This window comes from Salvia hispanica, chromosome 2 (genome assembly GCF_029641045.1).
Source record: "Salvia hispanica isolate PSC_SH4W2 chromosome 2, Shi_PSC_v1, whole genome shotgun sequence".
Taxonomy (NCBI): domain Eukaryota; kingdom Viridiplantae; phylum Streptophyta; class Magnoliopsida; order Lamiales; family Lamiaceae; genus Salvia; species Salvia hispanica.
Window position 1 is genome coordinate 18,027,382 of NC_142693.1, and position 18,350 is coordinate 18,045,731.

Sequence of the window (18,350 nt, forward strand, 5' to 3'; positions counted from 1 at the left end):
TAAGTTGCACCTTTTAAAACATTTTATTGAGTTACAAGAGTACTAAAAAGAGTAAACTGCAGCGGTTATATACCACCAGAGTACCTAATACACGGACAGTTCTCAATCAAGTCTGACATCTACAGCTTTGGAGTTTTAGTCCTTGAAATTATCACCGGCCGTAGAAATAATGGTTGCCGAAGCGAGGGTGACAGTGTAGGAGACCTCATGAGTTTCGTAAGTATCAAGCATGTAACCTTTTTTGACTCCTAAATTATATTTATGGTTTAAAATGGGAGATTAATATCGCAGGCATGGAAAAGTTGGCAAGGAAGAGGTAGAGAAGTGGTGGATCCAATTTTGAGGGGTGGTTCAGGCTCGGGTCCGGGTTCGACAAATGAAATTCTGAGATGCATCCATATTGGTTTGTTGTGTGTTCAAGAAAATGCAACGGATCGGCCAACAATGGCTTTTGTGGTACTTATGCTGAGTAGCTTCTCCATGACCCTAAATATACCTTTGGAGCCAGCATTTTATTCTACTAGTGGTGGTGGTCATGCATTGGAGCAGTCCCTTCGTTCTTCGCAAAATCAAGCCTCCATTACTGAATTACAGCCACGCAGATTCCCCACAAAAAATTTGGTTATCTTTTTTGCCAATTGTATTGTTAGTTTATTATTCACATATTGTGTTTTCTTGTTTTTTAAATTCTTTTCTTACTCAGCTTAATATTTGAGTGAACTTTAAAATTGTTCCTGTTTTTCACTTTTAAGTGTCCCTTAAGTAAGAAAATTACATTTTAGGGTCATTACAATATACTTTACCGGAAGCAACATATTGTATACATTACCAAAAATTCAGTATAAGAAAAAATTATACTTTTATCTTTCCAATATTTTGGCATACGAACTTCGGTATAATGAATTTATGGTATGACGAATTCCAATACTGATATCTTACATGGTATGTTGTTCGAAATTCGGTATATCAGACTTTCAACATCAATGAAATTTTTTATATTGTACTTACCGCAAAGGTTACCCGGGTCCTGTATAGGGGTGCGTTAAAATGACAACACCTCTTAAAATAACACCATACCACCATTCTTAGCCAATCATTTGTACACGTTGACGAATAATCAGCTGCCATGTGGCAATCATAAAAAATGCTCAAGGGTAAATTTTCTCGGCCAGCAATACCCAATAAACTAGATAGCAATATCCAATAAACTAGACAACAACTTACAACAATTTTTTCTCGGCCAGCAATATTCAATACGCTAAACAACAATCTATAGATTGTTGTCTAGCGTTTATACTATTGCTGTGTAACGTTTATAATATTGCTGGATACGTGGTGTCACAGTATCACTTTAAGAGGTGTTATCATTTTAACACAATTTGTCCTGTATATGCTTATATTTATATTAATATGACACAATAGGTTCTATAATCTTAAAATATATAAAATATATATATATATACATTTATATTTTATGATTAATATCGTAAACTCAATATACGTAGTGTACGTGATATATCCCATATTTTCCATATGCTATGGCGTACCGCGGACCGCGGTATACGAAAATTTATATGAATGTGATACTCCACAACATATGGTCAAAATTATACTAATAAAGATGGATCAAGATCTTAGTAAAACTTTATCCTCTTTAACTTTAGGACTCATCCTCTTCAACTTATTGTATGCTTTATTTTATTCCATTCACACTCAATATCACAGTTTTTCTCTAGAGTTTCTCATTTTATATTATAATATGGTCCATTTTTAATTTTCTTTTCATGAAGAATTTTCATAGCCACTTGCATCAACCGTAGAGGACGCTTCTTATAACCAGATCGATGAGGCCAAAATGTAATTGGACATTTCCTTGGTCTCAATTTCATGGCTTCTTCCAATACAAACTCCTCATTAGTCATGGTCGTCCTTACACTTTCACTGCACTTTCTGTAATTATTATTATAATCTGTTTTGAACAACCAATGCAATTCCCACATTAACATTTTCTCGCTGTGACAAATTTCAAAATAATGATTTAAAAACACTAAACTGCGTGTAATAGTCAGGGAGCATGACTTATCAAAGATTGGTGGCGTTGGTCTTCCTGCTGTTGATCCAAACAGATCCCTTCGCCTTAGGCTACTCCACCTGCGGCACCACTGGCAACTACACCAGCGACACCGCATACCGCGCTAACATCCAATGACGGACCCAGGAAATAGAAATGGTGGGGTCGGATAAAAGAATTAGTAGTATATACTTACTAATTTAATTATTATTATTTAAAATATATATTTTTTAAATAATTATTATAAAAATTTTTAAAATTTTAAATTTATTTTTATTTTGTTATGAACTGTAGTTAATTTTAAAATGTAAGGAATACATCATACAAGTATACAACTATAATTTACTCATAAACTACTATTGCTAAATGAATTACACATAGATTAAACTGCCATATAGTATTTAAATATGTTAATTAGTTATAACATAAATTAAATTGAAAAAAAATGAATAGCAACGGCGCCTCTCAACTTCTTACACAATTCTCTTTCCTTGATTCTGCAACTTTTTCTCGTCAAACTCTCTTCTTCAATTCAACTTTCTCCTCAAGTTCATTCTTTTTCTTCACTTCCACAATAACACTTTCTCTCTATTTCTCCCGTCTCCTTTCTATTTTTCTCTAATTTTCCAGTTACTCTCTTCCTCATTTCTCTTCAATAGAGATGAAGGTATACCTTTCGTGGAGTCGGAGGCCGGAGTTTCCCTCAGTTGGCTGTTGATTATGAAGCTTCACGGCATCACTCACGGACCTGCGGTGGGGTCGGCCGACCCCGCGCGACCCCACCTAGGTCCGTCACTGCTAACATCAACACTACTCTCTCTTCTCTTTATACAAACAACGACATCAATGGCTTCTACAACGCCTCAGCTGGGCAGGGACCCGACCGAGTCAACGCCCTCGCGCTCTGCAGAGGCAACATCCAACTCGACGCGTGCCGCGAATGCATGCAAAGAGGCCGCGCCGAACTTTGGGATGAGTGCCCGGTTCAGAAGGAGGCCATCTTCAGGGATGAATTCTGCACTTTGCGGTACTCGAACGAAACCATCTACGGGACCCGGGTAACCTACCCGGGATACTACTACAGTAATCAACCAAACGCAACTAGCCCGGAGCTGTTTAAGAAGGTTCTGAGGGCGTTTTTCGATGATCTTCAGATACAAGCTGCTGCTGGCTCGGCTACCAGGAAAGTGGCGGGTGGGAATGTGACCGGACCCGATTTTCAAATGATTTTCGGGTTAGTTCAGTGCTTCCCGGATTTGTCATCGGAGGAGTGTAACATCTGTTTGATTCGTGCCATTTTTGATATACCGCAATGTTGTAGCGAGAAAATAGGGGGTAGAGTCTTGCTGCCAAGCTGCAATCTTCTTTTCGAGATGTATCAGTTTTACAATGAGACTAGGTGAAGGAACTAGAGTTTGTTCCTCCGTCTCCGCATTCATTGCCGACAGGTAATCATAACTGCATGTCCTATGTTATAAACTCTGTTTCAATGTTTTAAAATCCAGACCAATGAGTGAACCTGTAAGCTAGCTACTGGTTCATGGTTCAACTGCCCGAGATTCTAAGATGAATATTGAACGTTGATGTAACGCTCCACTTTTTCAAACCCTAATTTTCGGGTTATAAAATTTTTGCATTAAATGCCTTAAATGCTATGATATGTGAATTATTTGATGAGTAATTAATTGCATGGTGTCTTTGTGACCTAATTGCGTATGAGAATTGAGATTTAGTTGAATAGTCAACTTGTTGAAATTATGACGTGGCTATTGAATAGTCAAAGATGTGGAAAATATGACGTGGCCGTTGAAAGGTCAATGCGTTGAGAAAATGAAGTGAAAGTGAAGAAATGATTGATTTGGTGTGAATATTTGATGCGGAGTAATATAAGTGTGGTGAATTATTTTCCTAAGGGATGAGTGAGAATTAAATAGGAGCATTATTTAATCATGTGGAATTTTCGACCCTCCTATTTATTGGAAAGAAATCCTATTTTTCTTGGATTTAATTATTGCTTGGGATAATTATCCGAATTAAATCCAAAGTCCGAATATTCCTTATTTGTTGATGAAATTTTCGAAAACTCCACCTTTGATTTTCCATGAGATTTTCGAAAATCTCATATATTGGAGAAGAGGGAATTGTTTATTATATTATTTGATCTCTTATTTATTCTCTTCCATGAATAAATATAAATATGCTAGAATATCTTACCATATCTTGTCATATCTAAGAAGATATTGCCATATCCTAATTAAATTAGGATTTGATTTTGAATCCCTTTGAAGAAGGCAAATCACGCCACTTTTCCTTTTTATTTGGAGAGGATTTAATTAATTATTCTGCTCCGTGATATATTATTCTACTCCGTGAAATATTTGAATTTAATTATAGGCTAATTAAATAGCCTACAAATTTCGAAATCCTCCTAATTCTCAACGGTTTCAACGCCAACTACTATCAAATCTCTCCATATCTTCTAAAATCTTTAATTTATTTAATTAAAGATATTATATCCTACACTCTATAAATAAGAGAGAGACCCTAACCCTAGAAATCAAAACCGACGCCCCACTCCTCCATACTTTCGAAAATCTCTCCCCCACTCTATCCAAATTTTCTTCATCTTTTCTTCAAGAATTCTTCATCAATTGAGAAGAATCCAAGTTGAAGTTCAAGATTTTATTGAAGAACCAAAGCTATAACTTGTTTCTACCGATTGTTCTTTTGGAAAAAGGTACTATAATTTTGATCTCCTCTTCTTCTACCGATTAATCGGTGTTCTTGAGTCCACATGCATTTAGATTGAGTGAAGGGGAACTAAATTGATGATTTTGGGATGCATGGATGTGTGTGTCTGTGTGGCCGTGTGTGTGTAGTCGTGTGTGTGTGTGTGCGCACGCCTCGGCGTGCGTGCACATGTGTGGTGTTCGTGTGCGTGTGTTGTGTGTGTAGAACACTCATGCGTGACACGATTTAATGGTGAATTTGGAGTTGTTAGTCGAATAAAAACGATATGCTAATCGTACTTCGATTTTTGAATGATGATATTAAAGATTTATCGATGGGAAACATGGGAGCATGCATGTTTTGAAATCAATGATTGAAACTGATTTATGATACGCCTAATTTAAAGGTGATACTTCGCGCTCTCAGCGTGATAAACGAGGAGAAGAGAATACTTTCGAGCTAAAGCCGACGAGGTGGGCTTTCTTTTAAAATAAGGACATTGTCCTAAACTGATATTGATGAGAATGAGATATGTGTTATCATGCCTTGATTTGTTTTGTCGTGCCTATCCCTCGTGGCTATGCCACTATTGATTTAATCGAATTCGGATCCTTGTAGAGCCGCAAACTCTACTTGGGTTAGTGTACACCAATGTTAGACCGAGTGTCAACGTACGGGTTGGCCGGTCTAGTGACCTGGATTGCGGCCGCATTCCTTGTCATGTAGAATGAGGATATGGTAAACGTCGATGTGAAAAATGGTTGCGCGACCGTGATATTTGATAAAGAATATATTTTGGTGCCTCGGGTCTTTCTAAAGTTAAAACCCCGATGGACACTTGAAAATGGCATGATAACTATATTTGTGATAAAACTGTTTTCGGCAATGAGTCCACTGAGTATGATTATAAGTACTCAGCCCTGCATGTGTTTTCCCTATGTGCAGGTTGAGCGGTGGCGAGCGGGCGGCGGTGTTGAGTAGGAAATAATATCATGATCTGTTGGAACTTTAAGTGTCGTTGTGTCTCCATACATAGCTTCACTTCTCTCTTGATCGCTTCCGCTATATTATGAAACTTGTGATCTTTTGGTTGGGTTAAACTCTTTTATTTCGTGGGATTATGTTAGATACAAAACAGATGAGATTACTTTGGAACTTTTGCTATTTTTGAGCATATTTGGTGATAGCCTTTTGTTGGATTTCATTCCTAAGACATTATTTCTCTCCTACTTAATTGTTCATTAAATGCTTTGGTTAAATCCCTTTTTAAATGAAACCCTAGCCTATGATCTTTGATGTATTTAAGTCCGCCTAGTTAACGATCGCCGCATTTATTATACCCTAGAATGGCGGGTCGTTACAGTTGAATCAAGACATTAGTTTTTTGGTCTTTTTTTTTTCAGGAAAGAAAAATGGTAGCACGACTCAAACTATTGTCATAATTGTGGTTGTAACTGTTGTGTTCTTGATAGTAGTTGTATCAGCTATCATATTTTTTAAAAAGAGAGAGAAACATAAACCAATGCAAATTGCCCAATGTAAGTTACTCATCTTTGTTGCACACCACAGGCTATAATTCACTCATGTTAAGTATTGGACTCAAATATTTGTTCATAATTTCCTAAAGATGTCGACGACATCAGCACAGCCGAGTGTCTGCAGTATCCTTTCAGCACAATCAAAGATGCAACAAATGATTTTTCTGATCATAATAAGTTGGGCCAAGGTGGATTTGGGAGTGTTTACAAGGTAGATATATATAATAGATTAGAGCAAGATTGATTGTGTAACAAATTCAAAACCTAATAACTAATATTTTGTTGTGTCAAATTTCAGGGGAAACTTCCGAATGGTCAAGAAATTGCCGTGAAAAGATTATCTAAGAATTCTAGGCAGGGTAATATGGAATTCAAGAATGAGGTTCTCTTACTTGCTAAGCTTCAACACAGGAATCTGGTTAGGCTATTAGGCTTCGCCTTAGAAGGAATGGAGAAGCTGCTAATATATGAATTTGTTCAAAATGCAAGCTTGGATAACTTCATATTTGGTAACATTCATCTTTAATTACCTAATGATATGTGAACATAAACAAACTCATTTTCATTTGGACATGCAGTCTGGCATTCATATATGGATTGGGATAGACGCTACAAGATCATAGGAGGAATTGCGAGGGGAATCCTCTACTTGCACGAAGATTCTCGTCACAAGATCATTCACCGTGATTTAAAAGCCAGTAACATACTTCTAGACAGCGAGATGAGTCCCAAGATTGCTGATTTTGGTATGGCGAAATTGTTTAGACAAGATGAAACGCACGGAAGTACAAGCAAAGTTGTGGGAACATAGTAAGTTACACAAACAATTTTATTGTGTTACAACTTACGAGAGTACGAAAACCTGTAAGTTGTTTAATTGAGTTACAGTATTACTAATAACTATAAACTGCAGCGGTTATATGCCACCAGAGTATCTAATACACGGACAGTTCTCAATCAAGTCCGACGTCTACAGCTTTGGTGTATTAGTCCTTGAAATCATCACCGGACGCAGAAATAATGGTTTTCGAAGCGAGGGTGATAACGTAGGAGACCTCATGAGCTTCGTAAGTATCAAGCATGTAACCTTTTTTGACTCCTTATTACGGTTAGTGGTTTAAAATAGGAGATTAATGTCGCAGGCATGGAAAAGTTGGCAAGAAGGAAGAGTTGAGAAAGTGGTGGATCCAATTTTGAGAGGTTCGGGTTCGGGTTTGACAAATGAGATGCTGAGATGCATCCATATTGGTTTGTTGTGTGTTCAAGAAAATGAAGCGGATCGGCCAACCATGGCTTCTGTGGTGCTTATGCTAAGTAGCTTCTCCATGACCCTGAATATACCTTCAGCGCCTGCATTTTATTCTATCGGTGGATATAACTCGGACTAGACATGGCCAAACCAAACCGGCCCACCGGTTAACCGCCGGTTTTGAACCGGCGGTTCGGAACCGGAACCGGAACTGGACGACGGTTCCGGTTCAAAATCCGGTTACGGTTCGACATACGGTTCGGTTACGGTTCAACAAAATTCAAAACCGTAACCGGCGGTTAACCGGAAATAAATGGTCATCGCCGGTAGGTTCGTAGGGTTGCAGGGGTAGGGTCGGAAAAGGACGGTTAACCGCCGGTTTTCGGTCAGAAACCGGCGGTTTGTGTCGGAAATCCGGCGGTTTCTGACACAAAACCGCCGGTTTCCGACGGTTCGGGGGTAGGGTTGCAGGCGTAGGGCGTAGGGTTGCAGCGTAGACCTGAAAAGGTGTCGGAACCGCCGGTTTTTGGTCAGAAACCGGCGGTTTTCTGACACGAACCGGCGGTTCCGTCAGAAAACCGCCGGTTTCTGACCAAAAACCGGCGGTTCCGACTGTTTTTAAAATTTGAATTTCAAAATTTAAATTTAAGTTGAGCTCAAGTCCTTTTCCTTTTTTTTCTTTTTCTTTTCTAATTGTTTCAACTTTACTTTTAATATATTTTTTGTAAAGTGTAATTTTGTATCTATATTTTAAATTCAAGTGTATAGTTGTATACTTGTATTGTTGTATTTTGTAACTTGTAAGTTGTAACTTGTAATTGTATTGTAGAAATTTACATTCAAAGTTTCAAATCAATAAAATTGCAATTCTTTATCGTTATCAATTTCTCTTTGGATTGTACTATAGAATTTAGAAGTAATAACTATAAGATTTAAAAAAAAAAAAAAAAAAAAAAAAACAAACCGGAACCGAACCAGAACCGGCCCGGATGAACCGGAACCGGCGAAAAACCAGTGGTTATTAACCGGAACCGGAACCGCCGTGACCGCCGGTTAAACCGGAACCGGAACCGTCATAGCCGGGCCGGTTACGGTTCAAGCATGTCATGAACCGGAACCGGCGGTTTTACGAACCGTGGCCACGTCTAACTCGGACCAGTCTCATCGTTCCTCGTCAAATCAAGCCTCCATTATTGACTTACAACCACGCTGATTCCCCCGGAAAAAAAAAATTCTACTACAATTTTCTTGTCTATTTAAATTCTTTTTTTTGCTCTATTAGGTTACATTGTTGTTTAATTATACTACTATGAAATACTAGGATGCACAAATTAACCAATCCAAATATTACAATTATAAGACGCATAAACTAATTCATAACATAGCACAGAATTCTACTTTATGAAACATTCACTTTAACTTATTTTAAAAGGAATTCATTCATTTTGTATTTTCTTATACAACGATGTACTTTTGTATAAATCATAACAACCTTTATAAACTTATAAAATACACAAAACCAATCAAATTGTATTGAGATATGATTGAATATAAGTGCATCAACAACAGTGGAATACAGCATACATCCCAATGCAAATGCACCGTGGGCATGCTGTTTCACGCAATTAATTGATTTAGCCACTTGCAACACGTGTAGCCCTTTAATTTGGTAGCATGGTGCGTTCAGCATACGTTCCTCGCGAAATGATGGCTCCGTTACTGACTTATATCCGCGCGGATTCCCTCAACCAAACAGTGTTTTTTATTTTCTTTTTTGTTGTGCACTTATTTTGCACTACATTGTCATTGTGTTCTTAAATTTTTTTTGCTTTGTTTAACAGTTTAGGGTACATATTTATTTTAATCCCATCATTTTTTGAATTTTAAAAAAGATCTCAGCTAACAAATTACTACTAGTACTATCTAACAATATAAATTTTCTTTGTTTTTGTCCCAAAAATATTTTGTCAACGAAATTTTGACATGTCTTTCCTAGAGATCCAATTTTGACATGGTTCTGTATAAAACCAGGCCGGCGCACCCTCCTCCTTCTAAAATCGAGCAGCCACTGTCCTCGAAAATTGACATGGTTCGATTGTAGGTCCAGGCCAAAATTTCCCTTTGGTGTCAATTGTTGAAACCTCCACGCCCGGTTGCTAAATTAGAGGTCCGGGAGAGACGAGTCAAAATCGTGTCCCGAAATATTTTTATAAGACAATACAAGCAAATAGGACAATAGAAAATTTCATCGATATCAATATTCAATATTAATTAAAGGACGAGTAGAATGCACTACCCAATCCAAAATTCACAATACCATACATGACGCATAAACTAATAAACCAATCCATAACATTGCATTGATCGAGTAAGTAATGCATTCACCTTTTGTATGAATCCATAAGACCATAACAAGTTATCATACTATATAAACCATTCGAATTCGTCCTACTCAATTATTTTTAATTCATATTTTATTTGTATTCTCTAGTCCTACCTAACTATTATTCCAAACAGATTTTTGCATGGAAGTTCGTTAAATACAAATTTATAGGTGGACAAAGTAGTTTTTATTAAAGAATCAATATGATCATTTTTTATTCCCAAATAACTTAAATTAAATGCACATGATGCGAAATTCAATGTTTTCAATTTACCTTGTTAATTAGTCTATTTTTTGTTATCACTCTACTGATCATAGAATTGTTCCAATATTACTCATAATGTCGAGCTTTGAATTGTTATTGTGAGTCTAGAAGACAGGGATGCTGGAATTGATAGGGATATGATTAAATATAAGGGCATCAACAACAGTGGAACACGGCATACATCCCAATGTGAATGTGAATGCACTGTGGGCATACCGTTTCCCGCAATCGACGCGTTCATTGATTTAACCACTTGCAGCGCACGCAGCCCTTTCAGCCAATAGCATATATGGCGCATACAGCCCGCATTTTCGTTAATTTATCTGTTATTAATATTTTAATTTACAAAAAAATTATACTACTCCTAGTACTTAATAGTAAGTGCTTTGTTTATGTTCATCCACCCTCTATTCTGAAAAATTAAATATTATGTCACTTGCACGACTCGATCAAACTGTTTTGTCCGAGCTAAGATTCCAATACCACTTGCGTGGGTGGCTTCTTAATAAACAAATCGATGGGGTCATACTGTAGTTTGCACACTTGGTAAGGAAAGAAAAATGGTGGCACGACTCAAACAATTGTCATAATTGCGGTTGTAATTGTTATGTGCTTGATAGTGGTTGTATCAGCTATCATCTTTCTAAGAAAGAGAAAGAAACATAAACCAATGGAGATTTCTCGAAGTAAGTAACTAGTCTTTGTTGCACAGTACATGCTTTAATTCAAAGTGTGGACTCAAATGTTTGTTCATAATTTTTTGAAGATGTCGACGAAATTAGCACAGTCGAGTCTCTGCAATATCCTTTCAGCACAGTAAAAGCGGCAACGAATGATTTCTCTGATCATAATAAGTTGGGACAAGGTGGATTTGGAGCTGTTTACACGGTAAATACAAATATACAATACTACTACTAGTCTACTATAAAATAAGAGTGAGTATGAACCAAATACAAAAACTAAAGACAAATAATTTATTGTATCATAATTTCAGGGAAAGCTTCAAAATGGTCAAGAAATTGCAGTGGAAAGATTGTCGGGGGATTCCGGGTAGGGTGATATCAAATTTAAGAATGAGGTTCTCTTATTGGCTAAGCTTCAACACAGGAATCTGGTTAGGTTATTAGGTTTCGCCTTAGAAGGAATGGAGAAGCTGCTAATATATGAATTTGTTCAAGATGCAAGCTTGGATAACTTCATATTCGGTAATATTCACATCATATTAGCTGTCATGATATGTGACCCTATATAGGCTAACTCGTTTGCAATTAATTTGACATGTAGACTCAGTCACGCATTCAGATTTGGATTGGGATCGACGTTATAAGATCATAGGAGGTATTGCAAGGGGAATACTCTACTTGCACGAAGATTCTCGTCTTAGGATCATTCACCGCGATTTAAAAGCTAGTAATATACTTCTTGACAGAGAGATGAGTCCCAAGATTGCTGATTTTGGTATGGCAAGATTGTTTGGACAAGATGAAACGTAGGGAAATACAAGCCGAATTGTCGGAACATAGTAAGTTGCAAAATTTAATAGTTAAATTGAGTTGCAAGAATACTAAAATTTATAAACTGTAGCGGATATATGCCACCAGAGTACCTAATACACGACCAATTCTCAATCAAGTCTGACGTCTACAACTTTGGAGTATTAGTCCTTGAAATCATCAACGGCCACAGAAATAATGGTTTTCGAAGCGTGGATGGCAGCATAGGGGACCTTATAAGCTTCGTAAGTATATAAGCATATAACCTTGTTAACCACTTAATTATATTTAGTGACTGAAAATGGAAATAATTTTACAGGCATGGAGAAGTTGGCAAGAAGGAAGAAGTGGAGAATTGGTGGATCCATTTTTAAGGAGTGGTTTGGGTTCGACAAATGAGATGCTGAGATGTATCCATATTGGTTTGTTGTGTGTTCAGGAAGATGCAGCTGATAGGCCAACCGTGGCCTCTGTGGTGCTTATGTTGAGTAGCTTCTCTGTAACCTTAGACTTGCCTTCAGAGCCAGCATTTTACGCTGCCAATGGTTATGCTTCGGATGTGCCACTGATTCACAACTCCGACTCCACAAATTCTCACCACATGTCTTCTTCTCAGCCGTCGCAGCAGTCTCGACGATCCTCTGCCTCCATTACTGACCTATATCCGCGCTGATTCCCTCACCCAAACAATGTTTTTGTTTTTCTTCTTTGCCAATTGTAATGTTAATAGTTTGTGCACTTATTTTGCTCTACATTGCCATTTGTTTTTTTAATGGTCGTTAAATGCAAATTTATATGTGGAGACATGGCGTATAACTTAAATTAAATGCACATGATGCGAAATTCAATGTTTTCAATTTACCATGTTAATTAGTCTATTTTGGGTTACGAGTCTCCTGGTCATAGAATTATTCCAATTTTGCTCACAATGTCGAGCTTTGAATTGTAATTATCAGTGATAAGGATATACTTGAATATAAGGGCATCAATAACAGTGGAATATGGCATACCTCCTAATGTGAATGCACTGTGGGCATGCCATTTCACGCAATTCACGCGTTCATTAGCACAAACTCATTTTGCTCTCTTATGCTCTCTCCGTCCGTAAAAAGAAGACACATTTTGCAATTTTGAGATATCCACGATTTAATATCCCATTTTTTCTTCTATTTAGGTAAGTGGACCTACCAATTCAACTTAATCATTAAACTTACCTTCTATTTTAAAACCAATACGGTATATAAAAGTAAAATTTATATATCACTAGCTCATTTCCACATTAATCTTCACAAGGTAAAACAATTTTTTTAAAACTCGTGTCTATGTCAAAATAAGACTATAGATAGCTGGCGGACGGAATAGTACTCTTTCTTATTTTTTTCCCCTCCACGCTCATTTCCTATATCGTTAAATTTTTTTAAATTAAAAATTCCATCACTTGCACGACCCAATCAAACTGCTTTGACCGGGCTAAGATTCCAATATCACTTGCATCAAAAGAAAAGGTCGCTAACAGATCGATGGGGTCAAACTATAGTTTGGTACTTTCTAAGGACATTTCTTTGTTACCATTATACTTTGAATTTTCTCATTTTATTTTATATTGTGTTTTTAATTTGCTTTTAATAATGAATTTTCATAGCCCACTTGGGACGCTTCCTACTAAACACCTGGTCTTATGCATTCAGTCCACGCTCAAGTCAATATACACTCCAGTCATTAAATTTTAGGGTTTAAAATATAGTCTATTTGTAATTTTGTTTTCATTATGAATTTCCTTGGTCTGTGTTTCGTAGCTTCTAGAATCTTCCTTTGACCTTTGTCAATATAAACTCCGGTCTTATTCATTCTGCCCACGCCAAAGTCAGTCGTCTTTGTCAATATAATGTTTTTTTTTTTTTTCTATTTTTATTAATTGGACTTCACTTTTCATTAACTTTTTACAATTACATTCTATTATAAAACTAATATTCCCCCTGTCTTCAACAGATGTCACACTTTCCTTTTTAGTTTGTCTCACAAAATATGTCACATTTTTTTTTTGGAAAAAAGTTATCTCTCACATTAATATAAATATATTATTTTCTCTCTTCACTTAACACACAAAACAACACCTCTTAAAATCCGTGTTAATCCTCAAGTGTGTCATCTATTATGGGACGGATGGAGTACTATAAATGTGGGACCCTCATTCCACTAACTTTTTCAATTCATTTTTCTTCACATTTCTTAAAACCCGTGCCGAGTTAAAATTGGAAAATATTTTATGAACTGAGGGAGTAATAATGATTTAAAAGTTAGTATAAATACTAAACCATAACGGTCTGTAGTATTAGTACCATGCATAATGAATTCAATTAGCATGACTTATCAAAGGTTGCTGGCGTTGGTCTTCCTGTTGTTGATCCCAACAGATGTCTTCGCCTTTTTCGCCTTCGACGCCTTCAACTCCCAAGGGTTCGAGTGCGGCAGAAATGGCAACTACAGCAGCTACAGCGCATACAGCGCTAACCTCAACACAACTCTCTCTTCTCTCTCAACAAACATCGACAACGATGGCTTCTACAACGCCTCAGCCGGGCAGGGACCCGACAGAGTCAATGCCCTCGCGTGGTGCAGAGGCGACGTCCAACTCAACGCGTGCCGCGAATGCCTGCAGAAAGCTGGCACCGATCTCGTGGATTTGTGCCCGCTTCAGAAGCAGGCTGTCTTCTGGACTCAATTCTGCACTTTGCGATACTCGAATGCTACCGTTTACGGGACTCTGGCACTTGACCCCGCCAAGTACTTCTGGAATCGAGGGAATGCGACGAGTCCTGAGAAGTTTAAGGGGGATCTGAGGGCGTTGCTTGATAATCTTCGGATGCGAGCCGCTGCCGGCTCGTCTAAGAGGAAAGTGGCGGCTGGGAATGTAACTGGGCCTGATTTTCAAACGATTTTCGGGTTAGCTCAATGCACCCCGGATTTGTCATCGGACGAGTGTGCGAGTTGTTTGATTCGTGTCATTTCACTTGTACCTATATGTTGTAGCGAACAAATAGGGGGTGGCGTGACCACGCCAAGTTGCAGATTTCGTTTCGAGACCTATCAGTTTTTCAATGAGACTAGGCTGAAGGAACTGGAGTTTGTTCCTCTACCTTCCCCTGTTTTCGAGCCATCACCGTCTGGTAATCATAATTCACTATCTTCTTCTGTTAAAAATCAGTTTTAGGTGTAGTTGACATCTACTGAACATGTTTTCTGGTTTTTTTGTAGGAAAGAAAAATGGTAGCATGACTCAAACAATTGCCATAATTGTGGTTGTAATTGTTGTGTGCTTGATACTACTTCTTGTATCAGCTATCACACTTTTAAGAAAGAGAAAGAAACAGAAACCAATGGAAATTCCTCCAAGTAAGTTACTTATCTTTGTTGAACACTACAAGCTTAATTTAAAGTATTGGACTCAAATGTTTGTTCATAATTTCATGAAGATGTGGATGAGATTAGCACAGTCGAGTCTCTGCAGTATCCTTTCAGCACAGTCAAAGCGGCAACAAATGATTTCTCAGATCATAATAAGCTGGGCCAAGGTGGATTTGGGAGTGTTTACAAGGTACATATAAAACCATAATAAGAGTGAGTGTATAACAAATTAAAAAAAGTAAATACAAATATTGTGTGGTTTGATAATTTCAGGGGAAACTTCCAAACGGGCTAGAAATTGCCGTGAAAAGATTGGCCAGGGATTCCGGGCAGGGCGATATGGAATTCAAGAATGAGGTTCTGTTATTGGCTAAGCTTCAACACAGGAATCTGGTTAGGCTATTAGGTTTTGCCTTAGAAGGAATGGAGAAGCTGCTAGTGTATGAATATGTTCAAAATGCAAGTTTGGATAACTTCATATTTGGTAACATTCATCCCTAATTACTTACCTAATGATATGTGGACATTAGCTAACTAATTTTCATTTGGTGCAGACTCAGTCAGGCAATCATATTTGGATTGGGATACACGTTACAAGATCATAAGAGGTATTGCGAGGGGAGTTCTCTACTTGCACGAAGATTCTCGTCTCAAAATAATCCACCGAGATTTAAAAGCCAGTAACATACTTCTGGACAGTGAGATGAGACCCAAGATTGCAGACTTTGGTATGGCGAGATTGTTCGGACAAGATGAAACGCAGGGAAATACAAGCCGAGTTGTGGGGACATAGTAAGTTACACAACTTAAATTGTTTAATTGAGTTACAAGAAACTAAAAACTGTAATTTGCAGCGGTTATATGCCACCAGAGTACTTAATACACGGTCAGTTCTCAATCAAGTCGGACGTCTATAGCTTTGGAGTATTAGTCCTTGAAATTATCAGCGGCCGCAGAAATAATTGTTTCCGAAGCGGGGATGGCAGCGTAGGAGACCTCCTGAGTTTCGTAAGTAGTAATCATGTAATTACCTTTTTTGACACCCCTTTATGTATAGATAGTGAAAGAAAAGTGAGATAAATTAATGTCGCAGGCATGGAGAAGTTGGCAACAAGTAAGAGGTGGAGAAGTGGTGGATCCATTTTTGAGGAGTGGTTCGGGTTCGATAAATGAGATGCTGAGATGCATCCATATTGGTTTGCTGTGTGTTCAGGAGCATGCAGCGGATCGGCCAACCATGGCCTCGGTAGTGCTTATGTTGAGTAGCTTCTCCGTAACCTTAAATTTGCCTTCGGAGCCAGCATTTTACGGTGGCAGTGTTTATGGTTCGGGTGCGCCACTATTTCACAACTCCGACTCCACAAATTCTGACCACATGTCTTCCTCTCAGCCGTCGCAGCAGTCTCGACGTTCCTCGCGAAATGACGCCTCCATTACTGAACTATATCCGCGCTGATTCCCTCACCCAAACAAAGGTTTCTTCTTTTTTTTTTTTATGATTCTTTGCCAATTGTAACTTTGTAATTAGTTTGTGCACTTATTTTGCACTACATTGTCATTTTTTTTTTTTTTTTTAATTTTGCTTTGTTTAACATTTTAGGGTACATATTAATTTTAATCCCATCATTTTTTGAATTTAAAAAAAAAATCTCAGCTAACAAATTACTACTAGTACTATCTAACAATATAAATTTTCTTTGTTTTTGTCCCAAAAATATTATGTCAACGAAATTTTGACATATCTTTCCTAGAGATCCAATTTTGACATGGTTCTATATAAAACCAGGCCGGCGCGCCCTCCTCCTTCTAAAATCGAGTGGCACTGCCCTCGAAAATCGACATGGTTCGATTGTAGGCCCATGCCAAAATTTCCCTTTGGTGTCAATTGTTGAAACCTCCGCGCCCGGTTGCTAAATTGGAGGTCCGGGAGAGAGGAGTCAAAATCGTGTCACGAAATATTTTTATAAGACAATACAAGCAAATTAAAATAGAGTAAATGTCACGATTGGCCCTAAACATATAGTCAGAATACAAATTTGGTCCAAACCATTCACTTTCTAAAATTGGGTCCAAAACATTTGAAATCGTTATCGAAGTGGTCCTAAACATTTGAAATCGTTGTCGAAGTGGGATTTTCCGTAAAAAACTAACTGTCAACACCTAATTAATAATTTTTTAACTTAATTAATATACTAATGCATAATTAATTAAATAAAATTAAATATAAAAATAAAAAATGCTAAGAAATTTCAAAATCGACTATTTCTCCCTCTTTTTCCTTCTCTTCCATCTCTCCTTCGTTCTTCCTAAATCGGAATCTCTCTCTTCTTCTCACTGGTGCTCAACGTCGTCGCGTCTTTCTCTCACTGACAATAAGCAGGCAGAGGCGACGGAAGCAAAACCATCTTCCAACAACAGCGACCGCCTCGGCGGAGATAACAACACCGGACCGCCGAGAAAGAAAATTGAGAGAGAGATGAGGAGGACCGAAAGAAATGGGGGTTGATGGCGACAACAATGGTAGACAGCGACAGTTTTGATCTCGGACAGCAGCAATGCAGAGAAACACACGATGACAACGATTTGTGAAGGAGCGAGCAGAGAGAGAAAGACGCGACGACGTTGAGCACCAGAGAGAAGAAGAGAGAGATTCCGAAATAGGAAGAACGAAGGAGAGATGGAAGAGAATGAAAAAGAGGGAGAAATAGTCGATTTTGAAATTTCTTAGCATTTTATTAATTTTATATTTAATTTTATTTAATTAATTATGCATTAGTATATTAATTACGTTAAAGAAAATCATTAATTAGGCATTGATCATTAGTTTTTCACGGTAAAGGACCATTTCGATAGCGATTTCAAATATTTAGGACCACTTCGATAACGATTTCAAATGTTTTGGACCAAATTTAAATTATGACTATATGTTTAGGACCAATTTTAATCTCTAGTCGTTAACATATTTAGGTAGGAGTAGGACAATAGAAAATTTCATCGATATCAATAGTCAAAATTAAAGGACGAGTAGAATGCACTACCCAATCCAAAGTTTACCATACATGACGCATAAACTAATAAACCGATCCACAACATTGCATTGATCGAATAAGTAATGCATTCACCTTTATAAGTTATCATACTGTATAAACCATTCAAATTCGTCCTACTAAATTATTTTTAATTCATATTTTATTTTTATTCTCTAGTCCTATCTAA

At 37.5% G+C, this 18,350-nt stretch overlaps 2 protein-coding genes and 1 pseudogene across 2 annotated transcripts; all 3 read left to right on the top strand.

Annotated features, from left to right (window-relative positions):
* The first annotated feature begins 1,538 nt into the window (after window positions 1–1,538).
* Window positions 1,539–12,475, top strand: LOC125201351 (cysteine-rich receptor-like protein kinase 26; annotated as a pseudogene).
* LOC148931712 (cysteine-rich receptor-like protein kinase 26) lies at window positions 6,921–7,727 on the top strand. Its single transcript, XM_089063671.1, has 3 exons — window positions 6,921–7,149; window positions 7,253–7,406; window positions 7,482–7,727. The coding sequence occupies exons 1-3, from the start codon at window positions 6,932–6,934 to the stop codon at window positions 7,725–7,727; spliced, it is 618 nt and encodes a 205-aa protein (XP_088919797.1). The 5' UTR covers window positions 6,921–6,931.
* A 1,616-nt stretch (window positions 12,476–14,091) lies between the features above and the next one.
* On the top strand, window positions 14,092–16,590 carry LOC125188224 (cysteine-rich receptor-like protein kinase 26). Its single transcript, XM_089063852.1, has 7 exons — window positions 14,092–14,896; window positions 14,985–15,122; window positions 15,203–15,324; window positions 15,408–15,618; window positions 15,689–15,926; window positions 15,989–16,142; window positions 16,228–16,590. Exons 1-7 carry the CDS (start codon window positions 14,092–14,094, stop codon window positions 16,588–16,590), a joined length of 2,031 nt encoding a protein of 676 aa, XP_088919978.1.
* The last annotated feature ends 1,760 nt before the right edge of the window (window positions 16,591–18,350 follow it).

Bases quoted from the DNA above. Each gene is read 5' to 3' on its own strand.
- LOC148931712 (XM_089063671.1), top strand. From the start codon at position 6,932: ATGGATTGGGATAGACGCTACAAGATCATAGGAGGAATTGCGAGGGGA. The intron at 7,150-7,252 runs GTAAGTTACACA...TATAAACTGCAG, and splicing joins AGCAAAGTTGTGGGAACATA to CGGTTATATGCCACCAGAGT. The intron at 7,407-7,481 runs GTAAGTATCAAG...TTAATGTCGCAG, and splicing joins TAGGAGACCTCATGAGCTTC to GCATGGAAAAGTTGGCAAGA.
- LOC125188224 (XM_089063852.1), top strand. From the start codon at position 14,092: ATGACTTATCAAAGGTTGCTGGCGTTGGTCTTCCTGTTGTTGATCCCA. The intron at 15,619-15,688 runs GTAACATTCATC...CATTTGGTGCAG, and splicing joins TTTGGATAACTTCATATTTG to ACTCAGTCAGGCAATCATAT. The intron at 16,143-16,227 runs GTAAGTAGTAAT...TTAATGTCGCAG, and splicing joins TAGGAGACCTCCTGAGTTTC to GCATGGAGAAGTTGGCAACA.